The 25,053-nt window shown below is 38.5% G+C and overlaps 1 protein-coding gene across 4 annotated transcripts in view; it reads right to left on the bottom strand.

Moving 5' to 3' along the window:
• CHN1 (chimerin 1) overlaps nt 1-25,053 on the bottom strand; it is a 161,848-nt gene that overhangs the window by 26,369 nt on the left and 110,426 nt on the right. For all 4 annotated transcript variants that reach the window (XM_073305918.1, XM_073305919.1, XM_073305920.1 and 1 more), the window contains one exon: nt 13,578-13,655. In XM_073305918.1, the coding sequence (XP_073162019.1) occupies nt 13,578-13,655 (78 nt within the window). The remainder of the gene's footprint in view (nt 1-13,577; nt 13,656-25,053) is intronic.

A 25,053-nucleotide genomic window follows, 5' to 3' on the forward strand; every position in this document is an offset into this window, starting at 1 on the left:
CATATTTAGCAATACCGTACACCATGAGTAGTTCCACTGAAGTCAATGGGCTGCTTGTGAAGTATCACTGTCCAGCCTTGATATGCAACTAAAAACATATTAAAATATTGTTGACACTGTGTAGTCCATCCCACTAACCTCTTGCCTGGCTGACCCTCAGCATCTGCTTCCTCTATTCCTGCCCCTGTGCTGTCAAACACCTCTGGAGGAAGTCCTTTGGATTTCCTCCACTACTGACACAAATTCATTCTCTCTTTCCTTAACTCTACTATGTAATTTGCTAGGGAACCGTACTTTGCCACCCTTGCTGAATTCCACTCCATGGCCTCCCTCTTGAAACTCTACCTCATAGACTCATAGATATTAAAGTCAGAAGGGACCATTATGATCATCTAGTCTGACCTCCTGTCACGGTTCCTCCCCCACTCTGAACTCTAGGGTACAGATGTGGGGACCTGCATGAAAAACCTCCTAAGCTTATCTTTACCAGCTTAGGTCAAAACTTCCCCAAGTTACAAAATATTACCCCCGTTATCCTTGGACTGGCCGCTACCACCACCAAACTAATACTGGTTACTGGGGAAGAGCTGTTTGGACGCGTCCTTCCCCCCAAAATACTTCCCAAAACCTTGCACCCCACTTCCTGGACAAGGTTTGGTAAACAGCCTCACCAATTTGCCTAGGTGACTACAGACCCAGACCCTTGGATCTTAAGAACACTGAACAATCCTCCCAACACTTGCACCCCCCCTTTCCTGGGAAATGTTGGATAAAAAGCCTCACCAATTTGCATAGGTGACCACAGACCCAAACCCTTGGATCTGAGAACAATGAAAAAGCATTCAGTGTTTTACAAGAAGACTCTTAATAAAAAATAGAAGTAAATAGAAATAAAGAAATCCCCCCTGTAAAATCAGGATGGTAGATATCTTACAGGGTAATTAGATTCAAAAACATAGAGAACCCCTCTAGGCAAAACCTTAAGTTACAAAAAAGATACACAGACAGAAATAGTTATTCTATTCAGCACAATTCTTTTCTCAGCCATTTAAAGAAATCATAATCTAACACATACCTAGCTAGATTACTTACTAAAAGTTCTAAGACTCCATTCCTGTTCTGTCCCCGGCCAAGACGACTACAGACAGACACAGACCCGTTGTTTCTCTCCCTCCTCCCAGCTTTTGAAAGTATCTTGTCTCCTCATTGGTCATTTTGGTCAGGTGCCAGCGAGGTTACCTTTAGCTTCTTAACCCTTTACAGGTGAGAGGAGCTTTCCCCTGGCCAGGAGGGATTTCAAAGGGGTTTACCCTTCCCTTTATATTTATGACACCTCCTGAACAATGCAGGCCACAGAATCTCACCCACCCACTCCTGCAATAAATCTCTCACCTATGTCTGAGCTATTGAAGTCCTCAAATCATGGTTTAAAGACTTCAAGGTGCAGAGACTTCTCCAATAAGTGACCTGTGCCCCATTCTACAGAGGAAGGTGAAAAACACCCAGGGCCTCTGCCAATCTGCCCTAGTGGAAAATTCCTTCTCGACCCAAATATGGCGATCAGCTGAACCCTGAGCATGTGGGCAAGATTCATGAGCCAGATACCCAGGAAAGAATTCTCTGTAGTAACTCAGATCCCCCCCATCTAACATCCCATCACAGGGCACTGGGCCTATTTACCATGAATAGTTAAAGATCAATTAACTGCCAAAATCATGTTATCCCATCATACCATCTCCTCCATAAACTTACTGAGTTTAATCTTGAAGCCAGATAGATCTTTTGCCCCCACTGCTTCCCTTGGAAGGCTATTCCAGAACTTCACTCCTCTGATGGTTAGAAACCTTCATCTAATTTCAAATCTAAACTTCCCAATGGCCAGTTTATATCCATTTGTTGTGTCCACATTGGTACTGAGCTTAAATAATTCCTCTCCCTCTCCAGTATTTATCCCTCTGATATATTTATAGAGAGCAATCATATCTCCCCTCAACCTTCTTTTGGTTAGGCTAAACAAGCCAAGCTCCTTGAGTCTCCTTTCATAAGACAGGTTTTCCTCGAATCATCCTAGTAGCCCTTCTCTGTACCTGTTCCAGTTTGCAATCATCCTTCTTAAACTTGGGAGACCAGAACTGCACACAGTATTCCAGATGAGGTCTCACCAGTGCCTCGTATAACGGTACTAAAACCTCCTTATCTCCACTGGAAATATCTCTCCTGATGCATCCCAAGACCGCATTAGCTTTTTTCACGGCCATATCACATTGGCGGCTCATAGTCATCCTGTAATCAACCAATACTCCAAGGTCCTTCTCCTCCTCTGTTACTTCCATTTGATGCGTCCCCAGCTTATAACTAAAATTCTTGTTATTAATCCCTAAATGCATGACCTTACGCTTCTCACTATTAAATTTCATCCTATTACTATTACTTCAGTTTACAAGGTCATCCAGATCCTCCTGTATGATTTCCCAGTCCTTCTCTAAATTGGCAGTACCTCCCAGCTTTGTATCATCCGCAAACTTTATTTGCTCACTCCCACTTTTTGTGCCGAGGTCATTAATAAAAAGATTAAATAAGATTGGTCCCAAAACCGATCCCTGAGGAACTCCACTGGTAACCTCCCTCCAGTCTGACAGTTCACCTTTCAGTATGACCTACTTTAATCTCCCTTTTAACCAATTCCTTATCCACCTTTCAATTTTCATACTGATCCCCATCTTTTCCAATTTAACTAATAATTCCCTATGTGGCACTGTTTCAAACGCCTTACTGAAATCTAGGTAAATTAGATCCACTGTGTTTCCTTTGTCTAAAAAATCTGTTACTTTCTCAAAGAAGGAGATCAGGTTGGTTTGGCATTATCTACCTTTTGTAAAACCATGTTGTATTTTGTCCCATTTACCATGGACCTCAATGTCCTTAACTACTTTCTCCTTCAAAAATTTTTCCAAGACCGTGCATACTACAGATGTCAAACTAACAGGCCTGTAGTTACCCGGATCACTTTTTTTTCCTTTCTTAAAAATAGGAACTATGTTAGCAATTCTCCAGTCATACGGTCTGACCCCTAAATTTACAGATTCATTAAAAATTCTTGCTAATGGGCTTGCAATTTCATGTGCCAATTCTGTTAATATTCTTAGATGAAGATTATCTGGGCCCCCCGATTTAGTCCCATTAAGCTGTTCGAGTTTCGCTTCTACCTAAGATATGGTAATATCATCCAGGCTGTGTCCAAATCCTGCCACCACTTTTTGGATAACATTTCTGAAAAATGAGGCTCTTTCTATTCACACAGTTGAATGTGAATGTTGAATACTGTAATCTATTAATCTCGGATTCTCGAATAGTAGTATTCCAGAAGTCCTAATTTAAGTTATACCTTTTTTCCCCCGTATAAAAAGCAACTGCCATATGCAGATTTTACTGCCTTAAAAGATGTGAAAGCAGAATTGCCAATTTGTGGCTTCACACTCCAAAAATTTTTTATTTTTGTCTTGCTTTTTCCATGATCTTTCATCCAGGAACTTCTTGGAAGAGAGGGCACAACCAATTTATCAAGATCTATTTTTAAATTTATAAATTTAAGGCTAATGTATAAAATTTGAAAGAAAAACTTAACTGACGAGTTTTAAAAGAACAAACCTGCCTGAAAAGCACACTAAATTTGACCACAGATCCCTCCCCAAAGCCTGAGAAAATAGGAGAGCCTCATATCATGGCTTAAAGTACAACAGACTATCTCTGTCAGATCAAAGAGGAAAACAAGTTTCAGAGTTGAGTGTCCTCCATTAGTATTTAAATGTTTAACTCTAGGCACTTTTATTCTGAGTTCTCCACAGTATAAATGGGGTACATTAGACAGACAAAACTACTCTGACAGGACATGGACAGACAGCTTGTTTCTGAGGTTTGTAGAATTCTTAATTCTTTTACTGGAAGCCATTTTTCTATACGTAGGAAAAAACTGCTGCACTCCAGTGATTTATAATCATATCAATTTTTGTACGGTATTTAATTAGTTTAATTAGAGCGTTAGGTACTGCTTATATGTCCAAGGTCAGACATTTAAAGAGTCCCAATAAATAATTTCACTGAGGGCTCTGACGACAGCATATACCACAAGCATGACATCCTCAAGCAGGTCTCACTTGCAGTGATATCTGAGGCCTTGGTAAAATAGGTCAGTGACATACCAGCCATAAGAGTTAGCTATCTATATCTTTCTGGGATCCATCTTTCTGCATATTATCTTTTGCCTTTTGAAATTATTAGGCTGCTCTTAGGATAGCTTGACTGTAATCTGAGAGACAAGAATGACACAGCATATAAATAAAATTCATAATCACTAATGGGATAAAACAGGTAGACTTATGTTACACTCAAAATTAAACAAATTAAGAAACTCTAGCTTTCTTATTTTACCTAGCAAATTCTTCTAGCAGTTATTCTAACAAACATTTAGAAAAAATGAGAGAGTTAATGAAAGAATGCAATAAAAATGCTTCAGAAACGTGATGTGAAAGAAAAAGAATAATTTGGAGAGGCTCATCAAAGCCAGCAATGAGAAGAATGGTGGGTTGGATGTGACAAGTGAGGTATGTATAGTTTACCACTGAAGCACACAAACCATAGTCCTAATGACTGTGCCTTGAGACAAAAAAAGTCTTCACGATTTATAAGCTAAAGCCAGTATCCACTATGCCAGCCCCTGAGGGCATCAGCTTTTTTTTCTTCTGTGTCAGATGACACCCATACCTTTTATATGGCAATGTAGTCTATTGTATGTAGATCTCATTTAGGTGTCAGTCAGAATAACAGATTCTGACTAATCCATACATTTAGCAAATATGTCATGCACTAATTAAAAAAATAAGTACACAGAACAACACTGCAAGGCTACCTCCTGGGGTTCATAAGCTAAGTGGGCTGAGGCCTGGCCAGTGGTTGGAAGGAAATCTGGTGTTGCAGGAAATTTCCTGGTGTTGCAGGAAATAGTGTTGGGGGCTGAATAAGTGACACTTTTTGTGTGTCAGTATTGAACTGATAAAGTAATGTGGTATTCAGGAAGTTCTGTTCCGCAGGAGATGCTGTCTTTCAGGCAAGGCATAAAACGGAGTTCCTAATAATTTGTAGTCATTAAACATCCTATGATACTTTTGGCAAGACTAAGGGCTTGTCTACACAGGGGTTTAGTTTGCATCTGCAAATGTTAGTCCACACTAGTGTGTTGTGCACTAACTGGCCTGCAAGGACCCTGCTGACATGCACTAAAAGTTCCCTAGTGTGCATTAATGCAATTAGGTCCTACTACACTAACATGCACTAGGGAACTTTTAGTATGTGCCAGATGGGACCCCACAACCAGTTAGGGTGCTACATGCTAGTGCAGGCTAAAATTTACACCCCTCTGGTGCAGACTAAAGCCCTGCTTAGGCAAACCCTAGGGCATTATTAGCTCAGAGGTCCCAGCTGAATTCCAATTTCAGCAACTAAATTCTGCCTGCTTAAATTCCCCAAGCAGTTAAAATTGGATACAATATTTTTCTGTTTTTTTATATGTAAATGTATTCTACAGCATTTTAAAGTATGTCAGCTTGAATGATTAACTCAACCTGTAGTATGCTCACTGCCACAGTGGATTTTACCAAGCACTGGAATAAATGTGCCACTCAAGCAGCCATAATTTCTATAAGAAAAGTACTCTATATCCAGATCTGGTCTGACAGTGAAGTCACACAGATGCAAAGGGTGAAGGAAACAGATGCCAACAAGAAATGAATCAACTCAAATATCAGTTTGGCCAATATTCCTATATAATCTTTAAAATAATGCTTTGTTGTTAAAAACAAAGAGAAGTTAAAAGACCACCAAGGCCACACAGTGAATCAGTGGAAGAAGTGTGATTAATATACAGTATAGTTGCTTTCATTTGAAGATATAATAGAAGTGAAGGCTATGGTATACTCTCTTTTAAAAGTGCGCTGACTGTACTTGTATCAACAATGGTGTCAACTTCCTAGAGCTAGTCTTGAATTGTGCCAACAACTTTGTTCAGCACTTCTTGAGAGGAAGGGACATTCTGCACTGAGTGCACCATCATTCAGAGAGTCGAGTATAAATAGGACCTTTATCAGGAAAGAGCTCATTGTCTTGAATGTTGAGCAGGCGAACATTCCTCCAGGTCCTCACTCATACCAAGCCAGGAGCGCTGTCAAGTCTTTTTACTTCCTGCTTTGTGCTGATCATGTCAGCAGGAATGTGAACAACTGGGAATTATATTGAAGTAGTGTGCTATAGCAGGACCAATTCATGAGGCAGAAGAAGAGAGAGAGAGGAAGTCTAATTTTTTGCAAATTCAACAAAAATGATGACATTTCTTTGAGCAATGGAATAACGGATTTTTCTTTAAATTGATATTTAGAATCTAAATCACATGCCCATTTTAACAGAGGGTCCACATCACTTGATACAGTGTCCATGTAAAATACAATAGTTAGAAACTGGAGTTGAAAACCAAATAGAGTTCTTAGATTTAAAGCTATGGAGTAAAAGAAATGTAAAATATTCCTCGGAAAGGACAGATGATAAAGGGACTTCACTTTGCTATGTGCTACAGCTAATTTGGAGAAAAGCAACTGATAAGAAGTTATGACACACTATGTATGCTCCTTGAGGCAAATGCCTTGACTGCCTCATTACAGCCTTTCTAAACTTCACCATATAAGTGAGTGAGTCAGCTCCCGGGGCCATGCACATGCAAGGGCATGAGATCTAGAAAGAGAGATGTATAAAACTATTTGTGTCTGTGTACAGTAGTTTGAGTAAAACAAGGATTTGAAGAAAATGCTATTTTATTTTTTAAACAAAGGAGGAAAGCTTGAAACTGAGGACTGGCATGTCCTTTGGAAAAGCTAGGGCAAATGTACCAGTAATTGAATACTTTTGTTGGAGAGAATGCACCAAAAACTTAATACCATGAAGGTTTAGGCATCTTACAGTCTATTATTAGTTTTAAAAGCAGAGATACAGAATCTCTGAAAGCTTCCTTGAAGCCTTGAGGAACTTTTAAAAAGTTTTCTTCACTCTGGATTTATGGGAAGAAGAGCTTTTTTCACCTTTGAATGATTTTTAAAGTTCTAAATGTCTAGAAGAAACCTCAAATTTCTCAGGGTTCTCTTATCTCTGAGAATGTGTAAAGAGACAGACTATGTTTTTTTAAAACTAGAGAGACACTCAGTTTATCAGAATGTTAATTTGCATGTACTGACTCCTTTAAAGATATTCTGAAATAATTTCAGAAGCATAGATCCAGATCCACAGTTGTTGTAAATCAGTATAGCTCTATTTACTTCAGTGGAACTAGGCCAAATTACACCAACTCAGGATCTGGCCCACAATTCCAAACAATCAGATATGAAACCATATACATTACTATGAGAAGCTATGAAAAAAATGCATCCAATGAACATTTGAAGGGTCTGCCACATGGTTTTTTTTTTTTTTTTCTCCCCTGGAACATACATGCTGTGCTTCATCTTTCAGCTCAAAAAGTCTTAAACCAGGTCTACACTAGATATTTTTGCCAGGATGATAATGTCAGGACAGTGATACTTCACTACATTCTTATACCAACAGAAAGCGCGAGCATGGATGCAGTTATACTGACAAACAAGTGCTTTTGCCAGTGTAGCTTATTTTGTTCAGGGGACTGATATAACCTATACTGGCAAAAGCTCTCTTTTGCTGGTATAAGCTGTCTCTTCACTAGAGGGGGTCTGTTGGTATAGCTTTATGATCAAACCCTTTCTAACACAGAACTGCCCTCACTTCAATCTCCACTTGTGTAACACTTTTAAGGCCATATTTTGCCTTCAGTGTCACAGTGCAAGTCCTTTTCCTTCAGTGTAATGGAGAACAGTATTTTGCCCTTCAATGTGGAGTTCTCAAGGATGGTGTTATGATGACACAAATATTAGATACATGCTAGGGAACCACAAAAAGAGGGTTAATCAGCATCTCTGCCGACAAATTAAATGGAAAAATGTGTCTCAATGGAACAAAGTTTTGGTTTTAAAGAGATTAAGTTTGCATGTGCATCAGTAATTTACCATTGTAGTCTTTCAACCAGTAGTACAAACATGTTAAATTAACCAGTCATGCTCTGACAGACACTAAGTAGCATAGCAACAAAAACAACAGCATGGCAATTGCAAATGCTGCACAAAGAAGTTAGATAAATGTTCTTCTGGAAACATATTTCCTTTTTATCCATCACAAAATAAGTAAGACGACATCCTAGAGAAAAAACACAGGAAAATGTATATACTGTAACAAACAATTCCAACCCTGCTTCGACAGACATGAACACCTCCTTGCTTCAGTGAAGCAGTACAGGACTAATCTAGGTAGGAAAGTATTTCTGCACCTTGAAATATGGACATTTATGAAATATCTGCAGAGTTCTTCTCCTAGCAAGATTCACATTCCGCAAGACTCAAGATGCTGGTGGTATACCCACAAACAAGTCAAGGGAGATCAAAATTAGCAATTCCCCAAGGCCTGTGAATCATACAATCCAGAGAAGGAAAAGACCTCCTAGATTATCTAGCCCAACTCCCTAACACTGTAAAATTGTTCCCTACAGTATATTTGCTAGTGTTTTGTCCAGTCTTGTTTTAAATCTGCAAAGTGATGGGGCTTCCACTACATCCCCTTGGGAGATTATTCCACAGGCTTAATACATCTCCCTGACAGGAAGGTTTTCCTGCCGTTCATCTTAAAATCTTATACTTTCCTCCCATACCTCCTGATTATATTCCCTTTTTATAACCCTAAATAATCTCTCCTTCCTCTGCCTTGGTGTTTATGTCCTTCAACAATTATTACAAATTATCATTCTTCCCCAACCTCAATGGAAACAGCACGTTCAGGGTGATACCAATATTACCATGACAAAATATGGGCTGGGGAGAAGAAAGAGAGGGAAAAGCTCTATATCACTATAGCATTTTAGGAATGGAGGTGGTTCAACTGAGGGGAAATGTGGAGTGATTCTCAGGGCTATGGAAGCAAGCAGACATTCCCATGGAAAGAAGTTGCATATTCCATCAAACTTAATACATTCAGTCTGAAAAGAATGTTTCACATTTCTTTATTGCACATGCTCAGGGACCCAAGATTAGCCTCATGTCCCTCACTCTGGGCATGGCTCTATAAATCACTTCTCTGATCTGGTCTTCAAAATTTGGTTTGGAATAAGTATGTGGCTGTGAGATCATACTGTCCAGGAGCATAATCCAATTTCTACTCCCACTGTCCCAACACTGGTTTGTAGTCTGATTCTGCAGCCAGTTCACGTCCTTGGTCTTAATCTTAACATTATTCAATGGATAAGGTCTCAGCTACGTTAGAAACTTCATCTCCAGCTACAAACTACCAAGACAGTTGTGGTCTCCTGGGACAACACAGTTTACAGAAACTAGAAGAGAACACATAACAGGCAGACACAAAGCATTAGTAGTTGAGTAGTAGACTTTTGATTTGTCTAATCTCCTCCTGAGGTTCATTCCACAGTTGAGGTATCCAACTGTGGAATGAACCTCAGGAGAAGATTAGACAAATCAAAAGTCTGACCACTTTAGGAAATGCTGCAAAACTTTCCTATTTGACAAAGTTTTTCTACCATAACCAGAACAACATCTGCAGCTTCAACTATTTCTCTCTCCCCTGCTTCAAAAAACAAAGAAAAAACAAACACTCAGAACAGACCTGTCTTTAGCCCCAAAAGGGAAGACACTCATTCTATGGTACTGAGTTGCAGCACAAAACTGATAAGCAGATTTCAGTAGTTGTTGAGTCATGCCCATAATGGGAACTAAATCTAAATATAGAGAGGCTTTGATATGGTTGATGGCTGGTTGGAATCATAAAGATGATTCAACAGATGGCCCTAGTTTGTTTTGACAATTGAAATATTATACAGTATGCTGGACTACACAAGTGGGATAAATGGACTGAAAGTAAAATGCACCAAATAATCAATACGGCCAGATGTAGTTTAAGCCACATTTATCATATCGGTTCACTTTCAAGTCTCGCTATTTAATTACTGTTAAATAAAATGTCATTTTAAACAAATTCCTTGTAATTGCTATGTTTGGAATTACTTATTTTGCTTTTAATAATAAAGTTTATGTAAAAACACAGAAAAGCAGATGTGCTTATATTTTATCCATATAAATATATTTAATATTTACCTCTTACCCTGGAGGTTATATATTAAAAACTCACTCTGGCTTGCCATTTGTAAGTTGTCATCCCTCTTTTTTACTTATGGAGAGAAATTAAATAGAATTCAGTCACAGTGAATTTGCATTTGAGACGTGTAAACATCACATCATAACTGTACAACCTATAGAATATTATAGTATTTGCAAAATGGTGATCATTAACTGTGCTAGCATAGTCCTACTTGCAGAGCTCAGAATCATCCACAGCCAATCAGGCCGCCCACTTAGGGCAGAAGATAGCTTTGGGATGATAACTGGACTTTCAGTTGGCTTAAACAATACTGCGGGTCCAAAAACAGTTATGTCAACACAGAGTTGAACTCTAATATTTTAACCCCTTTTTCTAATTCCATATCAAACAAATTTGGAGTTAGCAGATTTATTGGTGACAACTCTGGATGATTTGAAGGAGACAGTTGTTGTGTTTGGGATATAGTCCTATCACCACTGGTATTTACAATTTCTTCACCTCATTATTCAATAAAAGACTATTTCTGCTACTGCTTTACAATATTTCTAATTATTTTAAAGTTTGCTAGAGGCAGCAGCCAAGTCTTCTGCCATTTTGCATGCATCCAGTAGTCAGCAGAAGAATGCAATAAGCGTCCACACTGCTTTCCAAAGTGATGGCCATGGTTGTAATAGCACATGCAACAAAAATAATTCTCCATTTCCTCTCCCCCAACTGTGCTAGTGAGACACTTACCTCAAGTACTTGGTGAGACAGTCTAATAAATACAATAAATTAATAACACCTCAGATACGTATACCTGCCTTTTACCCCAAAGGAATCAAAAGCATGTTACTGAATGCACCTACACTGCACTCTGCAGCAGTTCAGACAGGACGCAAAGAAGCCTACCATTTTCAAGTGTAAGATACAGAAGGAATCTAGGGGAAAAAACATGACATTCCCAGGTTGAAAGTCTTCTAGGACACCTCTTATCCTTGTGAAAAGTGATGTGACAAGGTATAGCATCAACCTGGAAAGGGTAAGAGATCCCTGCATATCACATGGCTGGCAAGGAAGAGGAAGCTGAAAAGTGTGTGTCCTCTCTTCGCCTGGTTGGTGGATGCAAAGCAAAAGGCCTGCGGGGACTACATCCAGCTTGGTCCATTGAGTTGCTTTATTTTGTGTTCAAACAATAAATCGTGCCCTGAGGCAAGGGCTTTAACAATCACTTGGGCAGGGTGTTTGCTTCCTTTCCTGAGCCGGTAAAACAGCCTACCACCCTGCTAGTGACCTGAGATATTTAGTTAGTGATTTAAAATGATTATATCTATACTTTTAGGATGACAATCTGACTGTCATACTGAGCAACAATTGGGAGGGTTTATAGTTTAAGAAAAGAAAAAAATTTGGGATTTTTAAAGCCATTGTAAATGGAGGTAACAGCCAGACTTTAAGCCTACCATTCAGGACAACATCCCTTTAACAGGTAAATATACCATCATATGCCCTCTGGCACACAAGCTTCTGTTCTTGTGAAGAATAAGCGGATTTTAAAAAATTTATTTAACAACAGGTATCTGTTTAGACTGACTTCATTTTAATGGCTTGGTGGAAGAAATGGCATACTTTTAATAGGTGTATTTTTCTAACAGGTATACATTTAAGGGAAGAGCAGTACAAAAATGATGATGATAATAATAATATTGATGGTGGAAAGTTTGTGCAGCATTTACTCCTTAAGATCAAGCAGTATGTTTAAGCAGCTAGCATAACAAATTAAAATTTACAAGGACAGTGCTATAGAAAAGAATCTATTTCAGAAAAGAAGTAGACTAACAAGAATCAGACCAACAGAATATTTTCAGAACAGAACAGAAATATATGCTATTTCATACAGTAGCTAAGAAAGAAAGCAGTAATTAAACAAAATTAAACATAAAAAGTATTTTATATATATGGGTATTCATGGGATATCAGTATCTATTAGCACTTATGATTATCCTCAAAATCTAAGGCAAAGGTCTCAGTTGCAAGGCAAGATTTTAAATCACCTGTACTACTCAGGTTCTTGCAGAAGTATACTGTGGATTTAATTGACAGCTAGCAGGATTATTCTTTGTCAAATTTTCATATTAAATGCTAATTTTCTATGTTTATATAATATTTTGTATACATTTTTCAATATATTGGCGGAGTCCTCTCCAGAAAAACATTGTGATCATAAAGGTTTCCAATTTTAGTGATGGTATGAACATGAGAGCTAGAAGCCATATTAAAAACAAAAAAAATCAAATGAGGAGTGTCTGACTACTTGAACTGTAAGTAAAAGTAAAATATCAGATGGGAATTGAAACAGAAAATAAGCGAATGTCATCAGATTTCTCACTAAAATAGTCAAGATTCCCCTCCCCTCCCCTAACATTTTAAAAAATCTGTAGGGGAAAAAACAACAACAACAAAATCTGCATTCTAGGCACTCAGTGTCAAGTCGATATAATCACTCAGTTCACTTATACAGTTTTGCATATATAGACTGCCTATTGTGCGATGAATTTGGCTGCAAAAAGCTGAATTTCTAAGACTTTAAATGATAGTTACAACAACCATATACACAGAGTACATGCATTGTCATGCGTATCTCTTAATGGATGAAAGAGGAATGTATTTATAAAAACACATTGGAACAATAATTAGAAGCTACACAGAAGTAAAAGCAAATGACATTAAACTGAAGAGTAGGTGCTAGTGTCAGCAGCTTCCGTAGTCCCCTGGTAAGCCACACTCCTTTCATCAGAGTCAGTTCATTAACACAGGAGAAAAGCCAGAAACTAAGGGAAATGCAGACCATCTGCTCAATCCAGATGCAACAGAACATGCTTCTTATATCCAATGCTATTATACCAGCAACGAACAGAGATACGATCTGTTTAATCCTCTAATCAAAGATTTAACAAAGGTCTTTTGACATCTTTGTTTCACAAATAAAAATTAAACTGAAATACTGATAACTGAAAGATAACTTTCTCACTGTATCTCACTGCTAACTTTTCTCTCTATATATATAGAAACAGTTTTAATTAACATAGATACCCCAGATACAGTAAGTAGGATCACAACAATTAAATGTATTTAAGCATTGCACAATTTTTTTGCTGCTAATTTATGTTTTCAAATGTCTAATTGCTTTAACTAGCAAGAATATTTTAGCTGATGTGTTTAAGTTTTTAAAAAGCCACATTGCATATATTTACTTGCATTCTTGAAGCTATTCTAGAACTAAAAAAACATTTTCTGTAGTTATAAGTTGAAAAAAGTAGGATAATTCTTACCTTGAAATTGTGAACCTTTTCATATTTTGGAATATGTTCATTTTCTTTCAGAGTTGCTCTTCTGACAAGTGATGTCAACTGTGAATAAGCAAAGAGTTTAAGAGGTTGCCAAATTGTCACAGATGACTTCTGAGAACCCAGTTTCATTCCCAAGGCTGCTATCAATAAATCTTGTTGACGGCTCTCTTGTTTTGAGTCGTGAAGTGCAGATCTATTAGCTTTTTGCCCTGACCAAGACTCTTTGGATGGCATTTTAGAATTGACAGGAAATAAAAATAAAAAGCTGTATTGATCTGTGCTCTCTGGAGATCAATCTGAGTTCAAAAAACAGAAACAAACATTTCAGAAACCTAAACTGATCTGGAGAAAGACATGTTCATAGTGATAATGATGCACTTCTTATAAAAAGGCTGACGTAACTAGGCAGATTCTTCTTGCTTCTGTTTTTAAAGGGCTCTAATATGAAAAATTTAAAGGTCTGGATACCAATAAAATTGGAGTTACTATTAATGTAAGAAAGCCAAGTGTCTCTTCATCCATTTAAAAAACATGTTATTTAGTCAAATAATGCATTTCTAAAAGCTCTCATTCCTACTCAATATACTGATGCCCATTTTGAATGAAAGATGCTCACATACTGCATATAATCAGTTTCTAGCAACAGACACTCTGCTAACCTCAGTCTAGCAAGGAGGGGGTGGCAGTGTGGGCTTTAGCAGTCAGGGATGGATTAGACTGGTCACATTACGAAGGCAGATAGCCAATGAAAAAACAGCAATAGTATTTAAGTACTGTATTCCTAACTCACTCACTCTCCCTCCTCCCGTGTAAGACTTACTTGCTGGCTCAAGGAAAAATATCAGCAGGAAGATAATGAGCAATGAATGAGTCATGCATCATTACAAAATGGCATCTTTTTGCCATTTAAAAGCTGAGGAGATGGTAATACATTCTCATGCTTAAAAATACTGTGAAAAGATAACCCAGGAGAGACTAAGGAAACAGCTCTATTTTTTGCTAACTATAAAGTGATGCTGGCAACTGGAACCAAACTGTATTAATGCTGAGCATAGCAGTCAGTGCAGATTGTTTTTCATTTATAATGACACTATTCTTGTCTTTGTTACATGTGTTTAACAAACTAATTCTACTGAGTGGAAGTGTCAGCTTTTTCTTCTCTCCAGTGGAGATCTCAGCACTTACAATGTACCCCACCAAGATCTCACCTCTTTAAATCATCTTTTCCACCCAAAGATCTGGGGATTAGACTTGCTGTTGCCCTGCACATTGCTATGTAGCTGTGCATGTCAGCACAAAATGAGTGCAAAGTGGGTGTAAAATACTACCAGGTCAGAAGGAAAGCATTTCACACCCATTTAGCATTTACATTTCCAAATTACAAGAATGCTAAGGGCACTGGAGGATCTGCTACGGTTGAGGCCCTGCATGCACAGACTTGACCAACTAGCCAGGGTGCCATCCCCATTTACTCTTCCTCCTCCGTCTAACTCCAACACCACAAGCACTCCACGCTCTGCAGTAGGGGAGAGAGAGGACCAGCTTTTGTACTCACCAGTCTATGTGTGATGCCTAAGACAAACAGGGATGTGAAGGCTGATGGGCAGAAGCTGTGTGGAGCCAATTGATGGGAGCTTTGAGAATCAAGCTGCTTGAGCAGGATTTTCTGATTTTCCTGCTTGGCCAATATCTCCTGCCAGGTTTGTAAAATATCCTGAACCTCAAATCCAGGCTGGTTTAGATGCCATACAGATGCTTTGCCCAATGCTACTGCTAGGACATTGCTTCTGAATAGCCATAAACCAGCATGTTGGCTACAGGCTGCAGTTGTAATGCAGTGGCCACATAAGCAGTTCAGTTCAACTCCGACATGGGATTGGTTAGCCAGACTCTGAATACTGCTGCCTAAATTTTCTTATTGGGATCTGTTCCTGCCATTACTCTATTGAAAAATAACTGTCCAACTGCTGCCAGGATCTATGGGTTTTAACCACTCCACTCTGCAGCAGTATCTGGCCTTAGTTTTAACATACTTAATATGAATCAGTGTCCATTTCTTGTGCTCTCTTATCTCTGTCCTGGTTTGTAGAGCCACACATAATGGAATGGATGTGGTGGGGAGGGGATGGTCCCAGGCAAGTAGCAGTGGTCGGGAAAGGTTACCACAGCACATATGTGGAAGCAGGTGGGGAAGGAGATGCTCTCACAGGTGAGGTGGAAGCTGCATGGGCCATACAACTCACACACTTCTTCAGGGTGCTGAAATTCTAGGGCTTATCCCAGCCACAAATTTCTGGCTATGATGACACATCACAATTCCACCCCTAACCTGCCATAGCTGGCAGCATTCACTATTAAATAATAAGGTAAATCCACAACAGTGGTGTAAATCTGTTCCAAAGGGCTCCCAGCGACAGCCAGCTCAGCAAAGGAGAGACTGGTCCTGGGAACCAAAGATCCGTCTCAGATGACACTGTAGAATACTAATGCCAGTAGGCCAGCCAACTAGCCCCCAACTTCCTTTTCACTTCACTCACCCCTTAAAAAAAATAAAATCACAGACACTGCTCTGAAGATGCACTGAACTAGCAAGAAAATAATATATTTTCCAGTTCCATTACTAGAAGAAATAAGCCAGCCATTCTTTAATGGTAAATTTGCACTCAGACAACATACAACGGTTAGTTCTTATAACACTATAAATAAATTATTTTACTTAACAAGTAATATAAATCATTCTGATTTTTCCTTTTCATCCTTTGGCAAAGTCTGACATACTTTTTTCTTAGTTGTCAATTTCCTTTTTCCTATTTCTAAAAGACTAAAGTGTAACTGAAAATAAATCAGAGTCACATTAGTAGAAAATGATGTCTGGATCCTAGAAAATTAAATCTAGAGAACACCAATAAAAAGGTAAACAAAACCACGCAACAGGGAAAGGTCACCCTCTCACTGCTGTAATTATGAAAAAGGTTTGTAATCTGAAAAGTAGCTTTAAGATAAAGTAGTGTTAGAATTAAAATGCATTGTTAGAAAAAACTACCTACAACTGGTTATTAGTCTTGCATAAAGTAGCTTCACATTGTTTACTGCAAGGTATTTTCTGATGATTAAACATACATACACACACACACATAGAGATACAAATACTGCTGATACCTTATACCTGTATTTTTTATATTGTATATGATGTAATTTTTGCATCCAATCAAACTATGTTAAACAAAGTTGCAAAGTCAAGCATTAAAAAATTAGGGAAAATAGTATGTGATCATGAAATTAAAGACTCCTATGTATATGCACAAGAGGTCAAAATTAAGATTGCACAGGAAACCTTATTTCTGGCAGTTCCTAACTGAATACTTGGCTTTGCAACCTTAATGTTCTTTTATTGCAGGTTTTTTTATGTTATTTCCTACTTTAAAAAAAAATGAAAAAACAAAACTTCCATTATGTGAAGCCATATTGACCCACAGCTTGGGTCATTAGCAGGATTCAGACCTATAGACCTCTACCACACAAGCTAACAGACTGAGTAACTATTAGTAGGCTTCAGAGTGGTAGCCATGTTAGTCTGTATCAGCAAAAACAATGAGGAGTCTTTGTGGCACCTTAGAAACTAACACATTTATTTGGGCAAAATCTTTTGTGGGCTAGAACCCACTTCATCAGATGCATGGAGTAGGAAATACAGGAGCAGGTATAAATACATGAAAAGATGTGAATTGCCTTACCAAGTGTCAGAGTAGCAGCCGTGTTAGTCTGTATCCGCAAAAAGAAAAGGAGCACTTGTGGCACCTTGGAGACAAACAAATTTATTTGAGCATAAGCTTTCGTGAGCTACAGCTCACTTCATCGGCATGCATCCGATGAAGTGAGCTGTAGCTCATGAAAGCTTATGCTCAAATAAATTTGTTAGTCTCTAAGGTGCCACAAGTACTCCTTTTCTTCTTACCAAGTGTGAGGTTAGTCTGACTTTGCAACGTTGTTTAACATAGGTTAGACTAACCTCATACTTCGTAAGGCAATTCACATCTTTTCATGTATTTATACCTGCTCCTGTATTTTACACTCCATGCATCTGATGAAGTGGGTTCTAGCCCACAAAAGCTTATGCCCAAATAAATTTGTTAGTCTCTAAGGTGCCACAAGGACTCCTCGCTGTTTTTATTAGTAGGCTGTTATCCTCTATGTGGACCAGCCACTAGAGTGAATAGATGAGATACACTCTTTACCAGTGGGCTTTATAGATATTTGCTGTAGGGAAGTGTTGTTTAGTGGCTAAGGATCCTACTGCTCCTGTGCCCTTAGCCTGTTTGTCCCCTCTTCTCCTAACCACCCCACCCCAGCTCCTGCCCTGTCTTCCCCTCTGTTCCTACTCTCTCTGCTACCCCTCAGCCTCCTGCCTCCCTCTCCTCCTTTCTGCCCCTCCACCCATTGGCTCTTGCCCTCCCTCTGCTCCCATCCACCCCATAGCTCCTGCACCCCTCTCTCACCTCCCACAGCTCCTGCCACACTCCCCTCTGCTTCTACCCTACCTCCCATCCTCTGGCTCCCTCCATCAGTGTGGCCCCTTCTTTGCTCCTAAAACCATGACCTCTTATCACAGTGCATTTCTTACCAACATACAAGGATCGTTGTGCTCTTTTTTCTTTTATTTGTGAAGTCCTTTGTACTGTTGCAGTATTAGCTACTCTGGTTTTTCTTGTGACCTGGTTTTTCTAAATAAGATTTAATTAGGCTATATACACTTATTTTTGCTAGTCTCAGAACCAGTGAGATCTTATTTTACTATGTATCATCTACAGAAATGTTTTGTACAGTGTTCCGTTGCTTACAATGCACTCTAATGTGTCCCTTTCCGAGCAACAGTCACGTTATAAAGCTTAACTCAGTCACCACATAATAAAATAGGTATCATACATGATATTTTTCTAAAATGGTAAGCCAACACATTCAGTGTGTATTAAATAATAAAATAAAACTACTCAATGGGAAATTATAATAGACCATTCCAGATGCATAGATAAGCTCTCTAAAATCAGAAAATGCCAAAGTCAAGCTCATGTGGGCAACCTTTCCTCTCGCTCCTTGTGCATGTTCATTATAATAGAGTGTTCAGTATTAGGACCACCTGGGTCCTCTTTAAAATACAATATCATACTATTTCTTACAACCTTAGATATACATTTGTTATATCTTTCAGTTTTTGTCATTCTCACAGGTATTTTTACTCTTGTAATGATTCAATATACTTTTATTGATTTAGACTTTGTATATAATAAATTCTCTGTACTCTAAGGAATGTATTTTAATAATAGTCAGCAGCTATATTATATACATTTTCTTTACAATCAGCAGCACAGCCTCCCTTACACATATGTCAGGGAATGAGATTTTAAAAGAAACCTGATTTGCTATGCACTTAGCCACCTTCTAGTGTTCTCACTAAATAGCTAAGTTAGACATGCACATATGTGCAGAAAATCTTTCCTTGCCTGCACACTTTATGAGTGTATTTTATGGCTCAGTACACAATTTTCAAAGGGTAATAAATCGGTCAAATTACTAAACCAAGCCCCAATTTTCTCTTGTACAATACCAGGCATTTTTCCTTACTGAAGGCTATCTCCAAATCTCATTTTCCAAGGCATTTCAGCTATAGGCTTGTTCCAAAATGGTCACAAAGTTTTGACTGTTTGGGATTTGTGACCAGTTTATTTTTTTTCACCATCCTTGAATGTGATTTTTTTTTTTGAACTCAGGATTTCCAGACAGTTTACCTATAGATAAGAGATGATGCACAGAAAATCTCAGCCTGTAAAGTGGCATATTTAGAAAATTATGAGCAACTAAAAACAGGAGATTAGAATGGAAAGCATCATGAAACCCGAACTACCAAGATTGGGGTTGTCATTTGTCCTGCTATAATATCACATCTGAACACAGCTCCAACACAGAATGTTGCTTTACAAAAATAAACACTGTCCCAACCTCTCATATCAATATGTAATATCTCTAAATACAATGCATTTCTGCAGAAAGATATCTTCAAGAAAAATAAAATATTTCCACAGTTATACTGTGTAACTGCTGCATCTACACTCTGAAGATATTGAAACATATTTATTCTGTCTGTAACTCTGATTGAGTTTACAGCTACTCAGAGATGAATTTGCTTTTACAGCTGGCTAAAAAATGAAAATCTATTATTGAGACAAATTTTGGAATGCCAGATATTTTCATTTTGAAATGATCCAGATGGACCCATTGTTACTTTTTAAAAAGATTTATTGTGAAATTTGTTTTCCATTTTTTTGTAAATTTCCATCAAAAATGTTATTGAAATGGTTAACATTTTTCATGTCAAAAATGTAGATAATCATTTACATTTTGACGTTTTCCATATTTTTTTTGATAAAATCCAAAAAACATGCAACTTTTCATGAAATTTTTGATAATGTCAACAACGTTCCACAAAAAACTTTGTTTTTTTAAAAATAGGCCATTTAAAATAAAAAACATTAAAAACCATTCATCCAGCTCTATTTGTGCTGTAAAATTCAACCTTAATTCTATCTTTCACATGTAATCCTTTAATTGAAAAAATAATTAATAAACCCAAAACTAAGCTAAAAATAGGAGATAAGCCATTAAAATTTGTTGTGCAGTTACTGTGCATAAAGCATGAATTGTGTTTTGTATTACTATTTTATGCATTACAGCTGGAGAATATTAATGTTATAATTCTGTAAGAATTTTATATTCATGATAGTATAAAAGATGGTAAGATTTAGAAATATGAAATATTATGCTATAAGTTTTACTTGAACACAGTTCTCATACACAAATAAACACACTTCTAAAATCAAAAAGATCTTCACACATAATATTTATATTAAAAAGTTATTATTCTGCGAACTTAGTTTTACAACCCTCCAATCACTATAGCTGACTTCAGTCTTGGGACAGTCTGGTATATTAGCTTTGGTTTATTTTGTTACTACAAACATGATTTGTTTTAAGTTTACTTAGATGCAAGTTATCAAAACTGGCCTTTATAAATAAAATAAAAAATAAAATAAAAAAGTAGAAAGTGCAGACTGTCAAAAACAGTCCACGGTGACTGTTTATCTCTATTACTAACTCTAAGCCAAAAATAGCTAATATTTTCTGTGCTGGAGAACAATAGAATCATAGAAATGAAGGGCTGGAAGGGACTCAAGAAGTCATCAAGTCCAGCCCCCTACGCTGAGGCAGGACCAAGTACACCTGATACTATACTGAACAGTAAATGATACTGAGAAGTATTCCCCTATGCACAATACTGCAAACAATTTTATTCCTGTATCATTATATTACATGATACATTAGAAGCAAGTACTACAAATACATTAGAAGCAAGACGAGGACTAAGGACAGAATAGGCCGCTTGCTCAGCGAGGACAGAATAGGCCCATTACTCAATGAGGGGGGAAATATAACAGGAAATGTGGAAATGGCAGAAGTGCTAAATGACGTTTTTGTTTCACCAAAAAATTTAGTAGTGATTGGAAGTCTAACATAGTGAATCCCAGTGAAAATGAGGTAGGATCTGAGGCTAAAATAGGGAAATAATGAGTTAAAAATTACTTAGACAAGTTAGATGTCTTCAAGTTGGCAGGGCCTGATGAAATGCATCCTAGAAAACACAAGGAGCTGACTGAGGCGCTATCTAAGCCATTAGCGATTATGTTAAAAAACTCATGGAAGATGGGAGAGATTCCAAAGGCCTGGAAGAGGACAAATATAGTGCCAACCCATAAAAAGGGAATATGGACAACTGGGGAATTACAGACCAGTCAGCTTAACATCTGTACCCAGAAAGATAATGGAACAAATAATTAAGCAATCAATTTGCAAACACCTAGAAGATAAAATGACAAATAACAGTTGGCATGGATTTGTCAAGAACAAATCATGTCAAACCAACCAAATAACTTTCTTTGACAGAGTGACAAGCCTAGTGGTTGTGGGGAAGCAGTAGATGTGCTATATCTTTACTTTAGTAAGGCTTTTGATACTGTTTTGCAAGACCTTCTCATAAACAAACTAGGGAAATATAGCCTAGATGGAACTACTATAATGTGGGTGCATAACTGGTTGAAAAATCATTCCCAGAGAGTAGTTATCAGTGATTCACAGTCAAGCTGGAAGGGCATATCAAGTGGGGTTCATCGGGGACTGGTTCTGGATCCGGTTCTGTTTAATATCTTCATCAATATATTAGATAACGGCATAGAGAGTACACTTATAAAGTTTGCAGACAATACGAAGCTGAGAAGGATTTCAAGTGCTTTGGAAGATCAGATTAAAATTCAAAATGATCTGGACAAACTCGAGAAATGGTCTGAAGTAAATAGGATAAAATTCAATAAGGACAAATGCAAAGTACTCCACGTAGGAAGGAACAATCAGTAGCATACATACAAAATGGGAAATGACTTCCTAGGAAGGAGTACTGCGGAAAGAGATTTGGGGGTTATAGTGGATCACAAACTAAATATGAGTCAACAGTATAATGCTGTTGCAAAAAAAAAAGAAAAAAAAGAACATCATTCTGAGATATATTAGCAGGAGTGTTGTAAGCAAGACACAAAAAGTAATTTTTCCATTCTACTCTGCGCTGATAAGGCCCTCAAGTAGAAGTAGAGTACTGTGTCTAGTTCTGGGTACCACATTTCAGGGAAGATGTGGACAAATTGGAGAAAGTCCAGAGGAAAGCAACAAAAATGATTAAAGGTCTAGAATTGGGTTTGTTTAGTCTGCAGAAGAGAAGATGGAGGGGACACATGATAACAGTTGTCAAGTGGATAAAAGTTTCTTACAAGGAGCAGGGAGAAAACTGTTCTTGTTACATCTGAAGCTAGGACAAGAAGCAATGTAGCAAAGGAGATTTGGGCTGGACAGTAGAAAAAACTTCTAACTGTCAGGGTAGTTAAATACTGGAACAAATTGCCTAGGGAGATTATGGAATCTCTGTCATTGTCTAACCTGTTCTTAAAAACCTCCAAACATCTTTCAGAAATGGTCTAGTTATTACTACTCCTGCCTTGAGTGCAGGGGAATGGACTAGATGACCTCTTGAGGTCCCTTCTACTATTTTCAATTTAGAAGAAATTCAACTTTATTTTTAAGTACAAATGCATGATTGAGCAAAGCAAGATACTTTTTCAACTGCCAAACTAAAAACTACATTTCCTTTTTTTTTTTTTTTTAGTTATGTTGATATAGATGCCTGGGTCCCACAATGGTGTAAATCCAGAGTACTTACACTAAAGCCAGTGGTTCTGGACCTGCATGACCCCATTAACTTCAATGGAGTTACTCAGCATTTAATGAAGTCAGAAACTGGCCCACTGAATCTTTAGAAACAGAGGGAGGGGGAATTCTAGGGATTTCCTTAACGTTTTTTTTTCCAAGTGTAAGTATTTCCAAAGAACTTCATGGAAAAGGTTTAGAATGAACGTAGCTGCCATTTCAGTGCTAAATCCCACACTGCAATGGCTTAGTTTTGAAAGTAATTGCCACAACTTTATTCATACTGAATAACCAAGACACTGTGCAACACTTGACACTATCCTGGCAATAAATCTTCTGCGGAAGCCCAACACAGAATACTCCTATGCCCTTGAGTGGGGCAGCACTGCAGGCCCATTCCCCTATTGAGGGCCCAGGGCCTGGTGTTCTCCAACACCATGTTCCATGCACCAGGAGATTGGCACCTCCACTGTGTGACTGACCCTCTTTGTCTTGCATGAAACTGGTCTCACCCACTGATGTCCCCTGTGTCCCTGGAAAATAGCCTTAACTCACAGGTTACTCCCGTAATGGGATGCCTCCCCCACGATGGGTGTATTTAATTAGTTAAATCGTCTACTCCAGTCTTTCCCTTATAGGCAACGACTACCAATCCAGAGGCACAAAGCAAGCTGTGACAGCAGAACAAAGGCAGAGTTGTTACCAAGCTGGATGTGAGTAAGACAAGATAAATCACAAACACTCATCATAGTAAAAGGATAGTCAGGAAGTTAAATTAAGACCGTCACCTCACTCTTAACTCATACTGCTATGAGGAGAGAAGTGCAGCAATGAGTTAAAACTAAAACATAAGTCTGTACACTTAAAGAAAAGGAGGACTTGTGGCACCTTAGAGACTAACCAATTTATTAGAGCATAAGCTTTCGTGAGCTACAGCTCACTTCCTCAGATGCATATCGTGGAAGTGAGCTGTAGCTCACGAAAGCTTATGCTCTAATAAATTGGTTAGTCTCTAAGGTGCCACAAGTCCTCCTTTTCTTTTTGCGAATACAGACTAACACGGCTGTTACTCTGAAATCTGTACACTTAGTTTCTTCACTTCTGACCGCTCAAAAATCACTATCACTTACTCGGGCACAGAGGGGGATCAAATGGGGGAAAATGCCAGCCAACCTCAGCAAATAAGTGCAGGAGGGAGGGGCAGAGGAATATGGAGCATGACAGACATACTCTCTCCCTTCCCTTCAGATAGCAAAAACCACACTGTGTGAAAGCCACGTAGCTAGGGCTCAGTGGATTTTTTTTGAGGGACACACTTTTGCCAGTTGTTGGGGGAGCAAAGTTGGGTGCATCAAGGGGGCATTGTCCTCTGCAAAATGGTGGGATTTTCCAGAGGAAAACCCCTCAGAATTAATGCTGCCTCTTGCAACATTCATTTTCAATCAATAACTTCTACAGCGCCCCCAGCAGGAGCTTGATCCTGGAAGATGCTGAGCACAGGATGAATATTAATCATGGAGCAGGTCCTCAAGGAATCAATCCTGAAGTACTTACATGAGAGGAAAGTGATCAGGAACAGTCAGCATGGATTCACCAAGGGAAGGTCATGCCTGACTAATCTAATCGCCTTCTATGATGAGATTACTGGTTCTGTGGATGAAGGGAAAGCAGTGGATGTATTGTTTCTTGACTTTAGCAAAGCTTTTGACATGGTCTCCCACAGTATTCTTGTCAGCAAGTTAAAGTACGGGCTGGATGAATGCACTATAAGGTGGGTAGAAAGTTGGCTAGATTGTCGGGCTCAACGGGTAGTGATCAATGGCTTCATGTCTAGATGGCAGCCGGTGTCAAGTGGAGTGGCCCAGCGGTCAGTCCTGGGGCTGGTTTTGTTCAACATCTTCATAAATGATCTGGAGGATGGTGTGGATTGCACTCTCAGCAAATTTGCGGATGATACTAAACTGGGAGGAGTGGTTGATACGCTGGAGGGCAGGGATAGGATACAGAGGGACCTAGACAAATTGGAGGATTGGGCCAAAAGAAATCTGATGAGGTTCAATAAGGATAAGTGCAGGGTCCTGCACTTAGGACGGAAGAACCCAATGTACAGCTACAGACTAGGGACCGAATGGCTAGGCAGCAGTTCTGCGGAAAAGGA

Source organism: Lepidochelys kempii, chromosome 11 (assembly GCF_965140265.1).
Source record: "Lepidochelys kempii isolate rLepKem1 chromosome 11, rLepKem1.hap2, whole genome shotgun sequence".
Taxonomy (NCBI): domain Eukaryota; kingdom Metazoa; phylum Chordata; order Testudines; family Cheloniidae; genus Lepidochelys; species Lepidochelys kempii.